Genomic DNA, 23,953 nt, shown 5'->3' on the forward strand with positions numbered 1-23,953 from the left:
GAATATTGATAAGATATTAAGTATTTCTAGATTAATTTTTAATTTTAAGATAAATTGATAAAAATGCCACTGATTTTCTTTAGAAGGGGAGAATGGAAGAAATCTTATAATTATAAGCTTTATCTGGGTAAAATGATAAAGTTTGAGAAAGTACAGAAGAGGTGTTTGCTCTCTTGGATATTAAAACACATTAGAAAGTTCCCATTGGAACATGCCTTAAAATAATAAGAGCCATCTATGACAGATCCATAGCCAAAATCATACTGAATGGGCAAAAGTTGGAAGCATTCCCCTTGAGAACTGGAACAAGACAAGGATGCTCACTCTAACCACTGCCATTCAACATAGTTCTGGAAGTCCTAGCCAGAGCACCTAGGCAAGAGAAAGAAATAAAAGGCATCCAGATATGAAACGAAGAAGTCAAAGATCTATCTTAATGGACAATATAATTCTATACCTTGAAAACCCTAAAGACTCCACAAAAAGGCTTCTGGAACTGACAACAACTTCAGCAAAATTTCAGGATACAAAATCAATGTGTAAAAATCGTTAGCATATCTATACACCAATAACATTCAGCCTGAGAAACAAGTCAAGAACACAATCCCATTTACAATAGACACACACACACACTCCCCCCTCCCCCCCGCCCCAGGAATACCTCTAACCAAGGAGGTGAAAGATCTCTACAAGCAGAATTACAAAACACTGCTAAAAAAAAAAATCATAGATGGGGCCGGGTGTCAATGGCTTACACCTGTAATCCCAGCACTTTGGAAGGCCGAGGTGGGCAGATCACTAGGTCAGGAGATTGAGACCATGCTGGCTAACATGGTAAAACCCCATCTCTACTAAAAATACGAAAAGAAATTAGTCGGGCACAGAGGGGCATGCCTGAAGTCCCAGCTACTCGGGAGGCTGAGGCAGGAGAATCGCTTGAACCTGGCAGGAGGAGATTGCAGTGAGCTAAGATTGTGCCAGTGCACTCCAGCCTGGGCGACAGAGCAAGACTCCATCTTAAATAAATAAATAAATAAATAAATAAATAAATAAATAAATATCATAGATAATATGAACAAATGGAACAACATTCCACACCCATGGATTGGAAAAAATAATATCATTAAAATGGGCATACTGCTCAAAGCAATCTACAGATTCAACACTATTCCTATCAAACTACCAATGTCATTTTTCGCAGAATTGGAAAAATTATTCTTAAATTCATATGTGACCACAAAAGAGCTTGAATCGCCAAAGTAATCCTAGGCAAAATGAACAAAGCTAGAGGCATCATGTTATCTGACTTCAAGCTATACTCTAAGGCTACCGTAACCAAAACAACATGATACTGGTACAATGGAACAGAATAGAGAACCCTGAATTAAAGTAACACAACTACAGCCATCTAATTTTTGACAATGTGGACTAAAATAATCAATGAGGAAAGGACTCCTTATTCAATAAATGGTGCTAAGATAACTGGCTAGCCATATGCAGAAGAATGAAAACTAGACCCCCAACTTTCACCATATACACAAATTAACTCAAGGTGGATTAAAGATTTAGATGTAAGACCTCAAACTATAAGAACCCTCGAAGAAAACCTAGGAAATACCCTTCTGGACATCATCCATGGCAAGGAATTTATGACTAAGTCCCCAAAAGCAATGCAACAAAAACAAAAATTGACAAGCAGGACCTAATTAAACTAGAGAGCTTCTGCACAGCAAAAGAAACTATCAGCCAAAAGAAACTATCAACAGAGTAAACAGACAACAATGAGAGAAAATATTTGTAAGCTATGCATCTGAGAAAGGTCTAATATTCAGGAGCTATATGCAACTTAATTGAATAAGCAAAAAACAAATAACCCCATTAAAAATGGGCAAAAGACATGAACAGGCACATCTCAAAAGAAGACATACAAGTGGCCAGGAAACATGTGAAAAAATGCTCATCAGCATGGATCAGAGAAATGTATCTCACATTAGTCAAAATGGTGATTATTAGAAAACCAGTAAACAACAGATGTTAGCCAGGCTATGGAGAAAAGGGAAAATTTATATACTTTTTTTTTTTTTTTTTGAGACAGTGTCTTGTTCTGTCACCCAGGCTGGAGTGCAGTGGCATGATCTCGGCTCACTGCAACCTCTGCCTCCCAGGTTCAAGCAGTTATCCTGCCTCAGCCCCCCCTAGTATCTAGGATTACAGGTGTGCGCCACCACGCCCAGCTAATTTTTCTTTGTATTTTTAGTACAGACAGGGTTTCACCATATTGGCCAGGCTGGTCTCGAACTCCTGACCTTGTGATCCACCCATCTCAGCTTCTCAAAGTGTTGGGATTATAGGCGTGAGCCACCGTGCCTGGCCTATATTTTTGGTGGGAATGTAAATTAGTTCAGCCACTGTGGAAAGGAATTTGGAGATTACTCAAAGAATTTAAATACAACTACTATTTAACTGAGCAAACCCACTACTGGGTATATATAGAGAATAAAACAAATAATTCTGCCAAAAAGACACCACTATTCACAACAACAATGACGTGGGATCAATCTAAGTGTCCATCAACAGTGGACTGGATAAAGAAAATGTGAGATATATATATCACACACACACACACACACACACACACACACACACACACACGCACCATGGAATACTATGCAGCCATAAAAAATGAAATCATATCATTGACAGCTACATGGATGGAGTTGGAGGCCATTATCGTAAGCCAATTAATGCAAGAATGCAAAACCAAATACTGTATGTTCTCACTTATAAGAAGGAACTAAAGACTGTGTACTCATGAACATAAAGATGGCAACAATAGACACTAGAAACTACTACAAGGGGTAGGAAGGGAGTGGAGGAAGGGTTGAAAAGCTAATTGTTGGGTACTATGCTCACTACCTGGGTGATGGAATCATTCATACCCCAAACTATATGCCCAGGTAACAAACCTGCACATATGCCCTCTAATCTAAAAGAAAAGTTGAAAAAGGAAAAAACAAACATGAAAAAAAAAGTTTCCTTTGGCTGTGTATTATATATAATATAATCCCCGTAATGTCAATAAAAAGTACATATTCATGTATGAATATAGATGGCATATGCATAAAAATTTCTGCAAAGATTCACAAGAAATTATCTGTTGTATTTACCTGAATTTAAAAGGGCTGGGGACTGGAGAAAGTGTTAGGGAACTCCCACGATGACTGAGTGCCTTTCTATAGTATAGTAGATGTGTGACTCTGCATTTACCACCTTCAAAAAACATGCAATTTGGATGAGTGCAGTGGCTTATGCCTGTAATTCCACCACTTTGAGAGGCCAAGGTGGGAGGATCACTTGAGGCCAGGAGTTTGAGACCAGCCTGGGCAGCATAGCAAGACGGGATCTCTGCAAATTAAAAAACAAACGTGCAAAGTGATTCAGCACTGTGTAGTAATTGTTGACATTTTTTGTTTGTTTCCTTTCTTTTAACTTCTTGTGATTTAAAAAACACGTGGTACAGGTACAGGAAAGGAAGAAAAAGGTGGAAAGTATCCACATATTTTTGATCAGTGTTGGTTGCAACTATGGATGCAGAACCCATGGATGAGGAGGGCGAAGAAGGCTTATCCCAGGGCTCTGTATCCGTACAGCTGAAAATTGCTGAGCAGATTTTAAGTGTTCTTACCACAAATACATGATAAATATGTGAATTAGCTTGATTTAGGCATTCTACAATGTATAAAAATGTAAACACATCATGGTGTACACTATGAATATATATAATGTTTATCTGTCAATTATGTTTATCTGTCAATTAAAAATAAATTGATTTTTAAAAATAAGAGTGCACCTGTTGGACACTCATCCTCCTCGAAGCTGCGCCTCTGTTGCTGTGGGGCCACTGTCTGCTAGAGAACTTCGTCCTGCCAGGGGAAGGTGGCAGAGTCAACTTGGACCTGTGAGGACAAGGCAGGGATGGGCATGAGTGGCTTCCAGATCTCACCTCTCCCAGGCTCCGTTCCCTTCACCCCAGGCAAGAAAACCCATCAGAGCTTGGACTTTTTTCCAGCTCCAAACTTTCATTCTTTTGCATCCATGTTTGTCCCTTGGCCTGTTATAGCAGCTATTTTCTATAAAGAAAAATACCTCTGTATCCTTTTCTCATATTATAACATAAAATAGCTTTACCCCAGAAAATGTGAACAAGAAGTTATTTTGGTTTTTTGATACAGAGTCTTGCTATGTTGCCCTGGCTGGAATGCAGTGGCTATTTACAGGTGTGATCATATCCCGCTATAGGCTCGAATTCCTGGCCTGAAGTGATCCTCCTGCCTCAGTCTCCCAAATAACTTGGATAACAGGTACATGCCACTGTGGTTGGCAAGAAAATATTTTATAAGAATAACTAAAAAAAAAAAACACATATGAGCCTTTCAGGCAGAAATACTATCTAATATATTTAGTTTGACCAAGTGTTTGACCAATGTGTGAATTCTGTCTCTCTCACACACACAAACACACACAGACACACATATAAACATACACATTTTTACAAATGAGGGTTATAATATATATAACCTCAAAGAAAGTTAGGATGTGCATCAAACATTAAGTAATTAATTTCTGCTTTTCAAACGACCTTGACAAGCTGTTCCCACTAAATATCAAAGTGTTCATGTCCCACTAAATATCAAAGAGTGACAGAAAAAGATGAAACAGCAATTCAGGGATCCTGGCTATGATCTCCATGTTGTAAATGACAACTGGAAGGCAACTGGAGAATCGGAATAGAGTCTGCATATTAGATAGTGGTAAAGTGTTGATGTTAATTTCCTTGTTTGTAGAAAGTACACACTGAAGAATTCAGTAATAGAGTCCATCATTTCAACAGCTATTTTTCGGCTGGTTGTCTTGTATACTTTTTGTAACTTTTCTTTAAGTTGGGAGTGTTTTAAAGTAGCAAATTAATTTAAGCAAAACCAAAATGGTTACAATGAAAGCGGCTTATGTTGGGCCCAGTTCAACTGCCTAGATCTAAATAAGACAAAATATAGCCTTCTTCCACATCAAAGCCTGTCCAGTAGTTGGTGGCAGTGAAGCTACTGTGTGGCCCTTAAACCCTCCTTTTTCCCGGCTGGGGTCCCTCTAGGTTCAGGCAATGTCTGCGTCTTCTTTCTCTGCTCTCACGCTCTTACTCCCTCTCATCTAACGAGGGGTTTATTAGGTTTTTTGATCCTTTCAGAACAGTTTTTCATTTTGTCCATTTCTTTCTTTCTTTCTCTCTTTCTTTCTCTCTCTCTCTCTCTCTCTCTCTCTCTTTCGAGACAGGGTCTCCTTCTGTAATCCAGGTTGGAGTGCAGTGACATGATCTCTGCTCACTACCACCTCTGCCTCCAGGGCTCTAGCGATCCTCCCACCTCAGTCCCGCAAGTGGTAGGGACCACAGAGAGATGTGTGTTACAACGCCCGGCTAATTTTTGTACGTTTTATAGAGATGGTGTTTCGCCATGTTGCCAGACTGATCTACCTCCTAAGCTCAAGTGTTCTGCCTGCCTGGGCCTCTCAAAGTGCTGGGATTACAGGGGTAAGCTACCACACCAAGTCCACATTGTCAATTATTTTTGTGGTTTGTATTCTATTTCCTTAACTTACATTCCTGCTTGTTACTTTGATTGGTTTAAATTCACTTTATATTTTATGATTCATTAATGTGGATATTCGGGTCATACATTTCATGTTTTTTCTTTTTTTGACAGCTTTAGTGAGGAACAATTCACATAATTAATAGTTATAATTATTCATATAATTCACCCATTTAAAGCTACATTTCCATATTTTTTAAATACACTCGTAACTATGCAATCATCACTATAATCAATTTTAGAATATTTTCATCACCCCAAAAAGTAATTTCTTACCCTTCAGTAGTAACTCCCCATCTCCCAACCTACAATTCCTTAATAGAAATATTGAAAGACGCACGTTTCACCCTGAGCACTGTTAGCCACTTCCCACCAGTTGTGATGTGTTATAGTCATTATTTATTTTGAAATATTTAACCTTCCCTTTTGATTTCTTTGTTGAACCACAGATATTTTAGAATTGTGTTGTTCAATATCCAAATTTTGGATTTCTCTATGGATATTGTTACTAATTTCCAGTTTAGTTTCATTAAGCTTAAAAATCATATCGTATATGATTTCACTCCTTTTAAATTTCTTTAGACATGTTTTATAGCTCAGAATGTGGTCCATCTTGGCAAAAGAACCACAGTTGAAAAGAATGAGTCTTCAGTGGATGTTCCATTCCTGCTCGTTAAATGTCAATTAAATTGGTGGCCGGGCGCGGTGGCTCATGCCTGTAATCCCAGCACTTTGGGAGGCTGAGGCGGGTGGATCACGAAGTCAGGAGATCGAGACCATCCTGGCTAACACAGTGAAACCCCGTCTCTACTAATAAATAAATAAATAAATAAATAAATAAATAAATAAATGTCAATTAAATCAAGGTGGTTGACAGTGTGCAGGTCGCTTGCCACTTTGCTAGTGTTTTCATCTCATTGTTCTATCAATTGCAGAGAAAGAGCTGATTTAATCTCATTTTCATTCCATTTTTGCTTCAAGTGTTTTGAAGCTATATTACTAGGCATATACAATTTGTGATTATTATTATACTCCCTGATGAATTAACCTTTTTAACTGCAAAGGTTGTTTTTGATCTCCCATAATATTCTACGTCCTACAATTGTTACCCTACATAGCTAGTGAGGAATGAGCAGGGCAGGACAGGGCTCCCCCTGCTTCTTACACTAGGAGGGTTGAGCGAACATCAGGTGATGGTTAGGTGGTTTTTAACTGTTTCTCTAAAGAAGTAACTGGTTACAGCTGATGCCAGGGAAAGGCAGGCTCCTAATAGATAGAAAGCACCTGAAACTGATCAGCAGCTTCCCAACAAGATTTCAGGACAGGGGAGAAGCAAGGCAAGATCCTGGAAGTATGCCAACGTATAAATCCCCAAGTCACAAGGTCAGGCTGCTCATTTGGCTTCTCAAGTCACCTGCTTGGCCATCTTCCAAGTTGTATTTTCCTTTGCTTTCCTTTTTCCTTCCCTTTTTCCTTCCCTTTTTCCTTCCCTTCCCTTCCCTTTCCTTTCTGTTCTAAAGCTTTTTAATAAACTCACGACTGCTCTAAAACTTGCCTCCATCTCTCCTTCTGCCTTATAACCCTTACTCAAATTCTTTGTTACCAGGAGGCGAAGAGCTGAAGTTGCTGTGTACCCGTCCGAATTCGCCATCATCAGCATAGGTTAACTCGGATCTCGTCCACTGCTAACAAAATCAGCTATGTCTGATACTGAGATAGCCATAACAGTTTTCTTGGCCTTAGGATTTGCATGACATATCTTTTCCCATCCATTTACTTTCAACAGACAGCATCTGTGTCTTCCTTTTTAAGTCCCATCTCTTATAGACAAGATCTGGTTGCTTTCTCAGCCCTTCCAACCATTTCTACCTTTGAACTGTAGTGGTCAGTGGACTTACAGTTAGTGCAATAATTGATACAGTTGAAATAGATGTATAAGTTTACCATTTAAGCAATGATTGTCTAGTCTAATTTTTTTGCTCCTTTTTCCCCTGTACATTTTAATGTTAATTACCTTTTAGGATTCCATTTTAATTGGATACTGCCTTTTTTTTTTCTTTTTTTTTTTTTTGTTTTTGAGACGAAGTCTTGCTCCATTACCAGGCTGGAGTGCAGTGGCGCGATCTTGGCTTACTGCAACCTCCACCTCCAGGGTTCAAGCGATTCTTCTGCCTCAGCCTCCCAAGTATCTGGGACTACAGGCTTGTGCCACCACACCCAGCTAATTTTTTGTATTTTTTAGTAGAGACGGGGTTTTACCATGTTGGCCAGGATAGTCTCCATCTCTTGACCTCGTGATCCACCCACCTCAGCCTTCCAAAGTGCTGGGATTACAGGCATGAGCTACTGCACCTGACCAGATACTGACTTTTAGTGTGTACATATTTCCTGATCTATGTGCAAGTGCTATAGGGAATGCAGTATACACTCAAGTGTTTATATTCTATTTAAAGTTTTTTTAAAAAATGAATTTATTGAGGTATAATGGATATAAAACAAAGTGCACATTTTTAAAATGTGTAGTTTGGTAGAGATGTAAGTATACACTATGAAACTATCACCACAATAAGATAATGACATGTCTGCCACCCCCAGAATGTCTTCATTCTTCAATGTAATCCTCTCTTCTGCTTTGCTCCTATGTCCCCAGCAACAATTCATCTGCTTTTTGTCACAAGAGATTAGCTACATTTTAATAAGAAGTAGAATCAGATGGTATGCATTCTGCTTGGATTCCTTCACATGACATGATCATTTTGAAATCCATCCCTGTGGCCATGCGCAGCAGTACTGCATTCCTTTTCATGGCTGAGTTGTGTTGCTGAATTAATTGTGTGATATTAATGGAAAGCTTAAGAGACTTGCAACAAGATAGGTCCATTCATCACCACCCACTATTCCTAAGCCTTAACTGCATACTTTATGAACCTCACAGCAATATCATCATCATTGATAGTATATATTTTTCAAGAAACTAAGAAGAAGTAATAATCCTTTACGTTTTCCCCCACTTTATATTTCTGGTGACCTTCCTTTCTTCCTTCAGATCCAGGTTTCCATTTGGTGTCAGGTCTTTTCGGCCTGAAGCATTTTGTGTCCTGCGGGTCTACTAGCAATGAAGTGTCCATAGCGTCTCCAAAATCATATTCACATTCCTAATTCTTAAAGCCACTTTATGCCCTTTTACTCCTTATTTGGTAATGACCTCAGCCAAATCTCAGATCAGAAAAACCAGAATTCCACCCTGAACCTCCTTCCTCTTCTTACCAAACCCATTGCATCACCGGCCTGTATCATCATCATCATTTCCCTCAGATCCGCCTCAGCTACCACTTGCCTTCTTCATGATAATGCAACCTGACCCTCACCCTAACCACTAGGACCCATCCTAAATGCTGCCCAGGCCACGTCTGAGGTCACCCACCTAATCCACTCTGCACTGGGCAAACAATGATCTCTGAAGTGTTGATCTGGTGGGTGATGTCTCAGGTGAAAACTTGACAATGGTCCTGGTGACTCTGGATCCTCTGGATCCTCTGCACTCTATTCAGATCCTGTGTTCTGTCCTCGGCCTGCCTGCCACACTCCCCACCTCTCACGTTTAACACACTCTATGAGCAGGCTGAGGACACAACATTTGCATTAGTGCAGCTTCCTAGAATCCACATTACCCATTCATTCACTCATGGAAGGCATGTAGGCACCTGGTGACCACATATGCAAGGAGCCACGGAGTATCAGGAACACAGCACAGCCCTTCCTTTCCTTAGCACAGTTTCCATTCACGGGAGCTGAGGCACAGTCATCACCAACCCCAAAGTCCATGAACTTGTGAAGAGTCTGGAGGGGCTGCTCAGGCAGAGGTGACAAATGCCATCGGTGGCAGGGACAGTAATGGACATAGTGGGGAAAGTCCACACAGACAGAATCCCAGACAAATAGGAAGTCAAAGTAATGGGGGAGGGGAGTAAAAACAAGTGAGGTGGGGACAAGGCTGTGCAGGATGCGGCCTCTGATTGAGAGAGAACGGGTGTGTGGCCAGAGATGTGTGACTTTGTCCGTCCATAGAATTGTGTCAGACTTGAACTTTTTCCTGGTGTGTGTGTGTGTGTGTGTGTGTGAGAGAGAGAGAGAGAGAGAGAGCGAGAGCAGCATGCCAGAGGCATGGTGGGGAGAGAAGGACAATGAGAAGGGAGGAGGGTGGAGGCTTCCTTAGGTCCTCTCCTGCAAGGCTCTGCAGTTCCAGGCTCCTCTCCAGATGAGTCATCAGCCGGGGGTTTCCTGGTTATGCACATCCCCCACTGATGATGCAATAGGTAGGTGGTTCCACAGCCCAGTGTGGCCCTCACCCTCCCTCAAGCCAAGCAGGCTCCTCTTTCCTCTGCAGGGCACACACACCCTTAAAGCTGCTAGTTGACCCTGACCTGAGCAGTCATTCAGAAGACCAGACATCAACTCAGACTTGTTCTCTCAGTCTTTCTGTGGCCTGGGATCTACTTCTGAGGTTTATAGATTTCTTTTTGTCCCTGTATAAGACCAGGGCCAGCCATTAAAGAGATGCAGGAGTCCGGGGAAGTCACTTCCCTTCCTTTCTAAACGTGAAGAGAGAAACTTCATGTTTCTCTCTTCTGAAAACAGCAAGTGTCATTAAATGAGCTCTTGGAGACCTCCCAGCAGTGACCCAGAAAGAGCTGAGCACCAAATTTTCCCCTGGGAAAGGCAGCAGAAGCCAGTCAGGCAGTGGGTGCTGCTCCCCTGAGATTGGCTCACCCATCCCCCAGTGACCCCCCTCCTGCCAGCCATCCCCCGCCCCGAGAATAGCTGTGTGACCTTCAGCAAGTTACTGAGTTGATCCGTGTCTCACACAAGAGAACCAACTTAATCATAGTTCTGGCACAGTCAGGTTGCTGTCAGAATTAGATGTGTGAATTTGTATGAAGGGGTCTGAATAGAGCCTGACTTATGGGATGTGCTGTATTTCAGTGCACACTCTGAATAGCATAATCATTACTAAAAGAATTTTTTTTGAGCCAGGGTCTCACTCTGTCTCCCAGGCTGGAGTGCAGTGGTGTGAACACGGTTTACTACAGCCTCGACTTCCCAGGCTCAGGTGATCCTCCCACATCAGCCTCCCAAAGAGCTGGGACTACAGGCGCATGCCACCACACCAGGCTAATTTTCTGTGAGTTTTGTTGTTGTTTGTAGAGATGGGTTTTGCTATGTTTCCCAGGCTGGTCTTGAACTCCTGGGCTCAAGTGAGCTGCCCGCCTTGGCAGGACTACAGGTGTGAGCCATTGCACCCTGCCCACCGTGGCCAATTGACTATTATGAATTAAAGGCTATTGAAAAACAGCAGAGGCATCGCTTCTTGGCCTTTTGGCTAAGATCAAGTGAAAAACAGCATGTGCAAGAAGATCCTTTTGACCTTTTTTGTGTTTTCTAAAAGCAGGACATGAAAGTCCCCTGGGATACATCAGACAAACTCTTTGTTTTTAAGGATGAGAAGTAGAGGCCAAGAGAGTACTGCACAGACCTTGTTAGAATAGAACCACTCTTGAGAGTATCGGCTTGGAGGGAGGGGCCAAAATAGCCCAATAGGAACAGCTCCCGTTTGCAGCTCCCAGCCAGACCGACGCAGAAGGCAGGTGATTTCTGCATTTCCAACTGAGGTACCCAGTTCATCTTATTGGGACTGGTTAGGCAGTGGGTCCAACCCACGGAGGGTAAGCAGAAGCAGGGTGGGGTGTCACTTCACCCGGGAAGTGCAAGGAGCCAGGGACCTCCCTCCCCGAGCCAAGGAAAGCCCCGAGGGACTGTGCTACCCGGCCAGGTTACTACGTTTTTCACGGTTTTTGCAACCTGCAGATGAGGAGATTCTCTTGTGTCTACACCACCAGGGCCCTGGGTTTCAAGCACAAAACTGTTTGGGCAGACACTGAACTAGCTGCAGGAGTATTTTTTCTTACCCGTGGTGCCTGGAACCCAAGGGAGACAGAATCTGTTTACTCCCCCTGGAAAGGGAGCTGAAGCCAGGGAGCCAAGTGGTCTCGCTCATCAGGTCCCCCTCCCATAGAGCCCAGCAAGCTAAGATCCCACTGGCTTGAAATTTTCGCTCCCAGTATGGCAGTCTGAAGTCGACCTGGGACGATCGAGCTTGGCTGGGGGAGGGACGTCTGCCATTACTGAGGTTTTAGTAGGCAGTTTTCCCATGACAGTGCTAAGGAGTCTGGGAGGTCTGGGGTGGGCATGGCAAAGCAGCTGTGGCCAGACTGCTTCTTTAGATTCCTCCTCACTAGGCAGGGCATCTCTGAAGGAAAGGCAACAGCCCTAGTCAGGAGTTTACAGACAAAACTCCTGTCTTCCTGGGACAGAGCACCTGGGGGAAGGGGCGGCTGTGGGCGCAGCTTCATCGAATTTAATCCTTCCTGCCTGCCGGCTCTGAAGAGAGCAAGTGATCCTGACAAGAGGGTTTCTCCCAGCACAGCACACCAGCTCTGCTAAGGGACAGACTACCTCCTCAAGTGGGTCCCTGACCCCTGTGCCTCCTGACTGGGAGAAATCCCCCAACAAGGGTTCCAGGCACCACGGGTCAACCTCAAACAGGAGAGGGCCTGCTGGCATCAGGCCAGTGCCCCTCTGGGACAAAGCTTCCAGAGTAAAGAGTAGGCAGCAATCTTTGCTGTTCTGCAGCCACCACTAATGATATCCAGGTGAACACAGGCTGAAGCGGACCTCCAGCAAACTGCAGCAGACATACAGAAGAGGGGCCTGACTGTTAGAAGAAAAACTAATAGAAAGCAACAACATCAACACCAACATAAAAGACCCCCACACTAAAACCCCATCGAAAGGTCATCAGCCTCAAAGATCAAAGGTAGATAAATCCATGAAGATGAGGAAAAACCAGTGCAAAAATGCTGAAAATTCCAAAAACCAGAATCCCTCTTCTTCCCCAAATGATCACAACCCCCCTCTAGCAAGGGCACAAAACTGGATGGAGAATGAGATTGATAAATTGACAGAAGTAGGCTTCAGAAGGTGTGTAATAAAAAACTCCTCTGAGTTAAAGAAGCATGTTCTAATCCAATGCAAGGAAACTAAGAACCTTGATGAAAGGTTACAGGAACTGCTAACTAGAATAACCAGTTTAGAGAGGAACATAAATCAACTGATGGAGCTGAAAAACACAGCACAAGAACTTTGTGAAGCATACCCAAGTATCAATAGCTGAATCGATCAAGTGGAAGAAAGGATATCAGAGATTGAAGATCAACTTAATGAAATAAGGCATGAAGACAAGATTAGAGAAAAAAGAATGAAAATGAACAAACAAAGCCTCCAAGAAATATGGGACTATGTGAAAATATCAAACCTACAATTGATTGGTGTACCTGAAAGTGACAGGGAGAATGGAACGAAGTTGGAAAGCACACTTCAGGATATAATCCACGAGAACCTCCCTAACCTAGCAAGACAGGCCAACATTCAAATTCAGGAAATACAGAGAACACCATTAAGATATTCCTTAAGAAGAGCAACGCCAAGACACATAATTGTCAGATTCTCCAAGGTTGAAACAAAGGAAAAAATATTAAGGGCAGCCAGAGAGAAAGGTCAGGTTACCTACAAAGGGAAGCCCATCAGATTAACAGCGGATCTCTCGGCAGAAACCCTATAAGCCAGAAGACAGTGAGGGCCAATATTTAACATTCTTAAAGAAAATAATTTTCAACCCAGAATTTCATATCCAGCCAAACTAAGCTTCATAAGTAAAGGAGAAATAAAATCCTTTCTAGACAAGCAAATGCTGAGGGATTTTGTCACCACCAGGCTTTTTTTTTTTTACAAGAGCCTCTAATGAAGCACTAAATATGGAAAGGAAAAACTGGTAGCAGCCACTGCAAAAACACACCAAAATATAAAGACCAATGACACTATGAAGAAACTGCATCAACTACTGTGCAAAATAACCAGCTAGCATCATGATGACAGGATCAAATTCACACATAGTAATAACCTTAAACGTAAATGGGCTAAATGCCCCAATTAGAAGACACAGACTGGCAAATTTGATAAAAAGTCAAGACCCATTCGTGTGCTGTATTCAGGAGACCCATCTCACATGCAAAGACACACATAGGCTCAAAATAAAGGGATGGAGGAATATTTGCCAAGCAAATGGAAAGCAATAATAATAAACAAAAACAGGGACTGCAATCCTAGTGTCTGATAAAACAGGCTTTAAACGAAGATCAAAAAAGACAAAGAAGGCCGTTACATAATGGTAAAAGGATCAGTGCAACAAGAAGAGTTAACTATCCTAAATATATATGCACCTGAAATAGGAGAACCCAGATTCATAAAACAAGTTCTTAGAGACCTACAAAAAGACTTAGACTCCCACACAATAATAGTGGGAGACTTTAACACCCCACTGTCAATATTAGATCAACGAGACAGAAAATTAACAAGGCTATTCAGGACTTGAACTCAGCTCTGGACCAAGTGGACCTAACAGACATCTATAGAACTCTCCACCCCAAATCAACAGAGTATACATTCTTCTCAGCACCATAAAGCACGTGTTATAAAATTGACCACATAATTGGAAGTAAAACACTCCTCAGCAAATGCAAAAGAACGGAAATCATAACAGTCTCTCAGACCACAGTGCAATCAAATTAGAACTCAGGATTAAGAAACTCACTCAAAATCGCACAACTACATGGAAATTTAACAACCTGCTCCTGAATGACTACTGGGTAAATAATGAAATTAAGGCAAAAATAAAGAAGTTCTTTGAAACCAATGAGAAGAAAGACACAATGTACCAGAATCTGTGGGACATAGCTAAATCAGTGTTAAGAGGGAAATTTATAGCACTATATGCCCACAACAGAAAGCCAGAAAGATCTAAAATCAACACCCTAACATCACAATTAAAAGAACTAGAGAAGCAAGAGCAAACAAATTCAAAAGCTAGCAGAAGACAAGAAATAACTAAGATCAGAGCAGAACTGAAGGAGATAGAGACATGAAAACCCCTTTAAAAAAAATCAATGAATCCAGGAGCTGGTTTTTTGAAAAGATTAACAAAATAAATGGACCACTAGCTAGACTAATAAGAAAAGAGAGAAGAATCAAATAGACACAATAAAAAATGATAAAGGGATATCACCACTGATCCCACAGAAATACAAACTACCATCAGAGAATACTATAAACACCTCTACATCCTCCCAAATCTAAACCAGGAAGAAGTCGAATCTCTGAATACACCAATAACAAGTTCTGAAATTGAGGCAGCAATTAATAGCCTACCAACCAAAAAAAAAGCCCAGGACCAGATGGATTCACAGCCGAATTCTACCAGAGGTACAAAGAGGAGCTGGTACCATTCCTTCTGAAACTATTCCAAACAATAGAAAAAGAGGGACTCCTCCCTAACTCATTTTATGAGGCCAGCATCATCCTGATACCAAAGCCTGGCAGAGACACAACAAAAAAAGAAAATTCAGGCCAATATCCCTGATGAACATCGTTGCAAAAATCCTCAATAAAATACTGACAAACTGAATCCAGCAAGCACATCGAAAAGCTTATCCACCAAGATCAAGCTGACTTCATCCCTGGGATGCAAGGCTGATCCAACATACGCAAATCAGTAAACATAATCCATCACATAAACAGAACCAATGATAAAACCTCATGATTATCTCAATAGATGCAGAAAAGGCCTTCAATAAAATTCAACTTCCCTTCATGCTAAAAACTCTCAATAAACTAGGTACTGATGGAACATCTCTCAAAATAATAAGAGCTATTTATGACAAACCCATAGCCAATATCATACTAAATGGGCAAAAGCTAGAAGCATTCCCTTTGAAAGCCAGCACAAGACAAGACAAGGATGCCCTCTCTCACCACTCATATTCAACATAGTATTGGAAGTTCTGGCCAGGGCAATCAGGCAAGAGAAAGAAAACAAGGGTAATCAAATAGGAAGAGAGGAAGTCAAATTGTCTCTGTTTGCGGACGACATGATTGTGTATTAGAAAACCACATCGTCTCAGCCCAAAACCTCCTTCAGCTGATAAGCAACATCAGCAAAGTCTCAGGATACAAAATCAGTGTGCAAAAATCACAAGCATTCCTATACATCAACAATAGACAAGCAGAGAGCCCAATCGTGAGTGAACTCCTATTCACAACTGCTACAAATAAATAAAATACCTAGGAATACAGCTTACAAGGGACATGAAGGACCTCTTCAAGGATAACTACAAATCACTGCCCAAGGAAATACAAGAGGACACAAACAAATGGAAAAACATTCCATGCTTATGGATAAAAAGAATTAATTTCATGAAAATGGCCATACTGCCCAAAGTAATTTATAGATTCAATGCTATTCCCATCAAGCTGCCAGTGACTTTCTTCACAGAGTTAGAAAAAGCTACTTTAAGTTTCATATGGAACCAAAAAGGAGTCCATATAGCCAAGATAATCCTAAGCAAAAAGAACAAAACTGGAGGCATCACGCCACCTGACTTCAAACTATACTACAAGGCTACAGTAACCAAAACAGCATGGTACTGGTACCAAAACAGATATACAGTCAAATGAAACAGAACAGAGACCTCAGAAATAACACCACACATCTACAACCATCTGATCTTTGACAAACCTGACAAAAACAAACAATCTATTAAAAGGATTCTCTATTTAATAAATGGTGCTGGGAAAACTGGCTAGCCATATGCAGAAAACAGAAACTGGACCCCCTTCCTTACATCTTGTACAAAAATTAACTCAAGACGGATTAAAGACTTAAATGTAAAACCCAAAACCATAAAAATCCTAGAAGAAAACCTAGGCAATACCATTCAGGACATAGGCATGGGCAAAGACTTCATGACTAAAACACCAAAAGCAATGGCAACAAAAGCCAAAACTGACAAATGGGATCTTATCAAACTGAAGAGCTTCTGCACAGCAAAAGAAACTATCATCAGAGTGAACAGGCAATGTACAGAATGGGAGAAAGTTTTTGCAAGCTACCTGTCTGACAAAAGTCTAATATCCAGAATCTACAAGGAACTTAAATAAATTTACAACAACAACAAAAATAAAACCATCAGAAAGTGGGTGAAGGATATGAACAGACACTTCTCAAAAGAAGACATTTATACGGCCAACCAACATATGAAAAAAAGCTCATCATCACTGGTCATTAGAGAAATGCAAATCAAAACCACAATGAGATACTATTTCACGCCAGTTAAAATGATGGTTATTTTAAAAGTCAGGAAACAACAGATGCTGGTGAGGCTATGGAGAAATAGGAACACTTTTACACTGCTGGTGGGAGTGTAAATTAGTTCAACCATTGTGGAAGACAGTGTGACGATTCCTCAAAGATCTAGAACCAGAAATACCATTTGACCCAGCAATCCCATTACTGGGTATATGCCCAAAGGATTTATAAATCATTCTACTATAAAGAGACATGGACACGTATGTTTACTGTGGCACTATTCACAATAGCAAAGACTTGGAACCAACCCAAATGCCCTTCAATAATAGACTGAATAAAAAAAATGTGGCACATATACACCATGGAATACTATGCATCAATAAAAAAGAATGAGTTCATGTCCTTTGCAGGGACATGGATGAAGCTGGAAGCCATCATTCTCAGCAAACTAAAACAGGAACAGAAAACCAAACACTGCATGTTCTCATTCATAAGTAGAAGTTGAACAATAAGAACACTTGGACATGGGGAGGGGAACATCACACACTGGGGCCTGTCAGGGGGTGAGGGGCAAAGGGAGGGAGAGCATTAGGATAAATACCTAATGCATGCAGGGCTTCAAACCTAGATAATGGGTTGTTAGGTGCAGCAAACAACCATGGCAAATGTATAGTTGTGTAACAAACTTGCATGTTCTGCACATGTATTTCAGAACTTAAAGTAAAATAAAATAATAAAGTATTCAGGGATAAGGAGAGAAAAATAAATTTAGATTGTATACATATATAAAATACATTTTAAAAGGTAAGCTTGTCTTTTTTATTCCTTAAAGGAGCAGATATTTAAAAAAAAAAAAAAAAGAATAGAATCACTCATCTTTTTAGCCTCCACATATTTACTTGCTTCTTCACAAGTTACTTGGTCTAATTCAGTATATAAGTAACTGACTCTCACTATATCTTCTGTGCCATGTAAAATTTGCATATTAATTTGTGTGCTTTTCTCCTGTGGATCTGTCTTATGTCAATTTAATTCTCAGGCCCAGCCAAACAAACAAACAAACAAACCAACCAACCCTTAAAGGGGAACTTAGCTTCCCTCCATGACCCTCATTGGTGGCTGTAATCAAACCACATCTTCCAGGCCAACAATACCACATCCTATGGCCTTACAGCTGCACGGCCTCCCTCCAGCACGGCCTCTCTGGAGGAGGGGGAGGCCAGGGTGGTGAGCTCTCAGGCCTCCCTCATGCTACCTCCTATTAGTTATATGTCCCCTAGTGTCACCTCTCCCTCCACACTGTGGGCTCCGGGGAGCAGGATTCACATGGGGTTTGTTTGTCCTCCCTGCCGCCAGCAGACCCCAGGCACAGGTGTTCCCAGAGTAAAGGGCTCACTGTCTACTTCCTGGGTGAATCATTTTCCCCAAAAGCCCATGAGGTGAGTGCAGTGGTGGCTTCAGCTCACTGCCTAAGGACAGGCTCCAGGCTGCAGCACAGGGAGGGCCCTGTGGACTCGGCTGAGGACCCACAGGAGCTCCCAGAGGCCAAGTGCAGGACAGAGATCAGAGAAGCAGCTGCTCAGAGAACTCTAGCCCTGCAGAGGCCCAAATATGGCTGCTATTATACAGAAGGTGAGGCCAAAATTGCTGGAGACATTGCTCCTGAATCTCATTTTGCCCCTTGTAAAACATGGAAAACGATCTACCCTCATCTCCCCGGGTTGTTAGGAAAATCCACTACATGAAGATGTGCAGTCTTTGGCTGGGAGCAGGACACCAGCTGCCCAACAGCACAGGCTCAGGGCATGGCACTGTCCCCACTGTCCCCACTCTCCCCACCCCCAACCTGGAAGCTAGAGCCTGACTGCCCTGCCACTCCTGGATACAGGACAGAGGACCGGAACCGGGACCGTGGTCTCTCAGTAGAGGCTGGGTGAACAGCCATCTGTGGCCACGTGGATTGAGACCTTTCCTGCTCACTCTTCAAACTGGGGCATGGGCTGGGCGCCCACCAGAAGGACAACTGGAAGCGTGGCAGGTAAACCAGGCTGTGACCCTGCAGTGCCATTGCTGTCCTCATTTGAATTCTGGCTCCTCTGTTCCTCCATGGCCTCTCCACATGGTGCTCCACCCCAGTCTTCAGAAGCTTCTGCCCCAAGCTCAGAGAGCTGGTACTGAGGTGCAGGTAGGAGAAGGTGCAGCCTCTGCTGGGTGGAGGACATGTGCCCTGGGGATCCAGAGTCCAGAGTGACTGACACCAGCCCTGAGGATGCACTTTGTCCTCCCAGACCTGTTAACAGAGCCTGCAGAAGTTTACACAGAGCTGCTGAAGATTTTTATCTCCTCATTTTACAGGAAGGAGCTGGGGCCACACCAGAGTCACAAAGCTGGACTGGGAGCATGGCAGGGCCCAGCCATCCACAGCCTCCAGTTTCAGTACTCTGACAACCTGAAAGCTGAGCCTTCGGATCTTCTTGATTCCTGTTTTGATAAAGAGAGGGATGGGGTGGAAGGACCTGGCACAGAGATTGGACCAGCCCAGCATTGACAGAGCCAGGACCTGGGGTCAGGAACTGAGCTCAGCTCCAGGCTCATCTGATGTCATCCTGACAGCCTGAGGACAGAGACCTTATCTCCATTCACAGGCATGGTGGGTGGCAGGGACTGGCCCCAGCTGACCACGGTTTTCCAAGTGCACAGCTGAGAATTCAGTCTTCCCTGCCGCCCTCCACTGCTGTCTTGTCTGGATCCCTTGGTCATCTATTCCCAGTACCAAAAACTCCTGTATCCTTGAAAATCCCTAGTACCATGAAGGAATGAAAATACCTAACAATGTGATGTATCATGTTTTATTTCCTAGACTAGTGACAAATGAAAGCTAAGTGTAGCAAGGGTGCAGGGACACAGACACATCTGTGGACTAGGTGTGAGCGTAAGTTGGGTTCTGTAGCAGGAAGAGCTGCAGACAAAACCCATCAGACACCGAGTTACAGAAGGAAGGGGTTTATTTGGCCAGGAGCATTGGCAAGACTCCTGTCTCAAGAGCCAACCTCCTCAAGTGGGCAGTTCCTGTCCCTTTTAAGGGCTCACAACTCTAACGGGGGTCCATGTGAGAAGGTTGTGATTGATTGAGCAAGCAGAGGGTACGTGACTAGGGGGCTGCACGCACCAGTAATCAGAACGGAACAGAACAGGACAGGGATTTTTTACAATGCTTTTCCATACAATGTCTGGAATCTATAGATAACGTAACCACTTAGGTCAGGGGTCCATCTTTAACTACCAGGACCAGGGCATGGTGCTGGGCTGTCTGCCTATGGATTTCATTTCTGCCTTTTAGTTTTTACTTCTTCTTTCTTTGGAGGCAGAAGTTGGGCATAAGACAATATGAGGGGTGGTCTCCTGCCTTAGTTCAATGGTCTTTTGGCCAACATAGTGAACCACCATGCCTACTAAAACTACAAAAATTAGCCAGGTGTGGTGGTGCAGGCCTGTAGTACCAGCTACACAGAAGGCTGAGATGGGAGCATTGCTTGAACCTGGGAGACGGAGGTTGCAGTGAGCCAGGATCACACCACGGCACACCAACCTGAGCCACAGAGAGACTGTCTCAAAAAATAAACCACACAAAAGAAAGAAAAGAAAAAGAAAGAAAGAGAGGAAAGAAAAGAGAGGAAAGAAAAGGAAAGGAAAGAAAGAAAAAAAAGAAAGAAAGGAAGGAAGGAAAGAGAAAGCAGGAAGGAAGGAAGGAAAAGAAAAAGAGAAAGAAAAAGAAGAAAGAAAGAAAAGAAAGAATGAAAGAAAGAAAGAGAAGGAAGAAAGAAGGAAGGAAAGAAATGAGAAAGAAGGAAAGAAGAAAGAAAGAGAGAAAACAAGAGAACAGGAAGGACAGGTGCCCCTGGGAAGGGGAGAGGATCAGGACGCGCCTGGAAAGCGGACTCTGAACCTCAAGACCCTAGTCTGTTCACAGCCAAGCGCGCGACCCTGGGAGGCATCAACTCCCCAGGCGCCTCCCTCAACTCATTCTCCCCGTTTCGGTGCCTGTCCTGGCGCAGACAGGACCCAGAAACAAACCACAGCCCGGGGCGCAGCCGCCAGGGCGAAGGTTACTTTCCGATACCTTCCCCTCCCCGCCCCACTTGGACGGGCTTGCAGAGCGTTACGTTGACAAGGCTTATTATTTATTTATTTTTTGTCACCAACCTGTGGCGGAATTTGCAGTTGCGTATTGGCTCTGATTCGCCCCGCCCCGAATGACGCCTGCCTGGGGGCTGTGAAAGTACAGCCGCGCCGCCCCAACTCATCCTGGACACAGAAATCAGCACGTGTCCCGCGAACCCCGCAATCTCTGTGCCCACAAAATACACGGACTGACGTCCGATCTACTTTAAGAGTTGAAACCTACGGGCCTGGGGGGCGAAGAGCGTTCCCTCCTGCCATGGGACAACTGAGACAGAGCGCCCCGGCCGCTTCGGGGGCCCGGAAAGGGCGCGGCCCAGGACCCAGGGAGGCGCGGGGAGCCAGGCCTGGGCTCCGTGTCCTCAAGACCCTTGTGCTCGTCGTTGCAGCCGCCAGAGTCCTGCTGTCGGTGAGTCCCCGCCGCGGTCCCTGGCTGGGGAAGAGCGCTCCTGGCGCCGGGAGCGGGCAGGGAGAGAGGGGGACACTATGGGGGTGCGTGGCCCGGGTCGCCTGCGGCCGGGCATGTCCGGGCAAGACGCACCAGTCGCCGGAGTCGGGGGAAGAGCCGGGTCCCCGGGCTGGGCAGGAGCGACCCGGGCCGCGAAGGAGCAGAGCGCGCGTTCCACTTGGTGTAAATTCCCGAATCCAGTGAGGGTGCGCGACAAGGTGGGAATTCCCGAGTAAGCCACGTGAAGCCACAGAGACGTCCTCGGACTTTGATTTTGTTTTCTTTCCTTACTTTCTTTTTCTTTCTTTCCCTTTTTCTCTTTCTTCCTTTCTTTCTTTCCCTCCCTTCCTTCCTCGATCAGTTCCTGCCCTAATTTCTTTTCCTTTTGCGCCTTCGAATGAATTCCTAAAGGTGCTCATTGCAGATCGCTTTGAACCCGCGACCAGTGAAGAACTCCCCTGTGGTCGCTGCGTCCCAGTGGTTCCGTTCCGCGCGCGGGAGCGGTTGCGGGCGCAGCTGGAGAGGACCCTTCCTCTCCTTAGCGGCTGCGCCCCTACGCGCGCGGGGCCGCTCATCGCCAATGCCGGTGTTTGGGGTTCCTTGGGAAAATGAGATTTAGGAGAAGGGAGTCTGTGGCACTTGGGGCCTGACCTGCTTGATAACAGCAGCTGCATTTTGGTCTGGCAAGAGCCTTTCTTGCCACCTCTCGGCAAGGATCTGTGATAATGGGGAAGGGACAAAGGGTCGGCTTTGTAGGGAACAGCACGGTGTGCTCAGCGACGGGAGAGATTGTGAATCGTCACACTTTACAGAGGAGGAGACCGTAGCTCAGCGAGGGGAAGTCTGTGGGCCGAGACCTAACTCAAGACTGTACAGAGGGGCAGGAAGGGAGAGGAGGAACCGTGAAAGTAAGGTCAAGAGAATGCTGGTGTTGGCCTAAAGAATACCAGTGTGAAGCACTGGAGTTTTATGGGATATTGTTACACACCTCATGCTGAGTTCAGTGTTTCCACCCCACACCACTGTGTGTCCTTGGTATCACCTCTGAGTGGAGGGAGGGCGGAATCCTCTTGGTGAGGAAGGTGTACAGGGGCCTCGGCCTCCCCCTCCTGCTGTGGTTTCTGTGGGCCTAGGCTCCCACGGCATCTTGCTTCTCTGTGGGTGGTGGATCTTTGGTCTCTGGCTGCTTTTATGATTTTTCTTAGCACTGGTTTGCAGTGATTTGGTTTGTTTGCCCTGTTGTGTTTTTTTTTCTATAAAGAATTTCTTGGATTTTTGGCTTTCGACTTTTATGTTCTTTCTACTTGGAAGATTTTTTCTGTAAAGAAAGCCACAACTGGGTTGTGTTGAATTTCTCTTATTTGTGGTTTTAGAGTTTATGTTCTCCTTGGAGATTTTTCTGTAAAGAAAGCCACGACAGCCGGGTCCGGTAGCTCATGCCTGTAATCTCAGCATTTTGGGAGGCGGAGGCGGGCAGATCACATGAGGTCAGGTGTTCAAGACCAGCCTGACCAACATGGTGAAACCCTGTCTCTACTAAAAATACAAAATTAGCCAGGTGGGCGCCTGTAATCCCAGCTACTTGGGAGGCTGAGGCAGGAGAATCACTTGAACCCGGGAGGCAGAGGTTGCAGTGAGCAGAGATGGTGCCATTGCACTCTAGCCTGGGAGACAAGAGCAAGACTCCAAAAAAAAAAAAAAAAAAGAGGAAAGGAAGCCACAACAGAGTTGTGTTGAACAAGGAAGGAAGGAAGGAAGGAACGAAGGAACGAAGGAAGGAAGGAAGGAACGAAGGAAGGAAGGAAGGAACGAAGGAAGGAAGCCACAACAGAGTTATGTTGAATTTCTTGGATTTGGGGTCTTAGAGTTAATGTTTTTTTGTTTGTTTGTTTGGTTTTGAGATGGAGTATCGTCTTTGTCGCCCAGGCTGGAGTGCAGTGGCGCGATCTTGGCTCACTGCAATCTCTGCCTCCCAAGTTCATGCCATTCTCCTGGCTCAGCCTCCCGAGTAGCTGGGACTACAGGCGCCCGCCACCATGCCCGGCTAATTTTTTGTATTTTTAGTAGAGACGGGGTTTCACCGTGTTAGCCAGGATGGTCTCGATCTCCTGACCTCGTGATCCGCCCGCCTCGGCCTCCCAAAGTGCTGAGATTACAGGCGTGAGCCACCGTGCCCGGCCGAGTTTATGTTCTGCTTGGAAGATTTTCAGCCATTATTTCTTCAAATACTCTGTCTGTCTCTTCTGGTGAAGGTGGTCTTAATACATTTACGTTAGAATGTTAGATTTTGTATCAGAGTTAACTTAGTATCTATTCTTTTTTTTGCCCCATCATTTTCTGTGCTTCACTTTGAGTAGTTCCCAGTGAGGGCTCTTCAAGTTCATTGATCTGATTCTGCAGAATGTAACCTGCTGTTAATCTCATCTA

At 43.9% G+C, this 23,953-nt stretch overlaps 3 protein-coding genes across 4 annotated transcripts in view; 2 read left to right on the top strand and 1 right to left on the bottom strand.

The window, feature by feature from the left end:
* LOC126961287 (60S ribosomal protein L34-like) overlaps positions 1-23,953 on the bottom strand; it is a 563,491-nt gene that overhangs the window by 170,232 nt on the left and 369,306 nt on the right. The gene's annotated exons all lie outside the window — the stretch shown is intronic.
* Positions 1-23,953, top strand: part of PEBP4 (phosphatidylethanolamine binding protein 4) — a 478,151-nt gene that overhangs the window by 95,980 nt on the left and 358,218 nt on the right. The gene's annotated exons all lie outside the window — the stretch shown is intronic.
* The window catches only part of TNFRSF10B (TNF receptor superfamily member 10b), a 52,693-nt gene continuing 49,776 nt past the window's right edge, over positions 21,037-23,953 (top strand). The window contains exon 1 of one of the 2 annotated variants that reach the window (XM_050801441.1): positions 21,037-21,487. In XM_050801441.1, the coding sequence (XP_050657398.1) occupies positions 21,338-21,487 (150 nt within the window). In that variant the 5' untranslated portion in view covers positions 21,037-21,337. The remainder of the gene's footprint in view (positions 21,488-23,953) is intronic. The other variant, XM_050801442.1, reaches the window with a different exon arrangement.

Source organism: Macaca thibetana, chromosome 8 (assembly GCF_024542745.1).
Source record: "Macaca thibetana thibetana isolate TM-01 chromosome 8, ASM2454274v1, whole genome shotgun sequence".
In the NCBI taxonomy this organism is placed as follows: Eukaryota; Metazoa; Chordata; class Mammalia; order Primates; family Cercopithecidae; genus Macaca; species Macaca thibetana.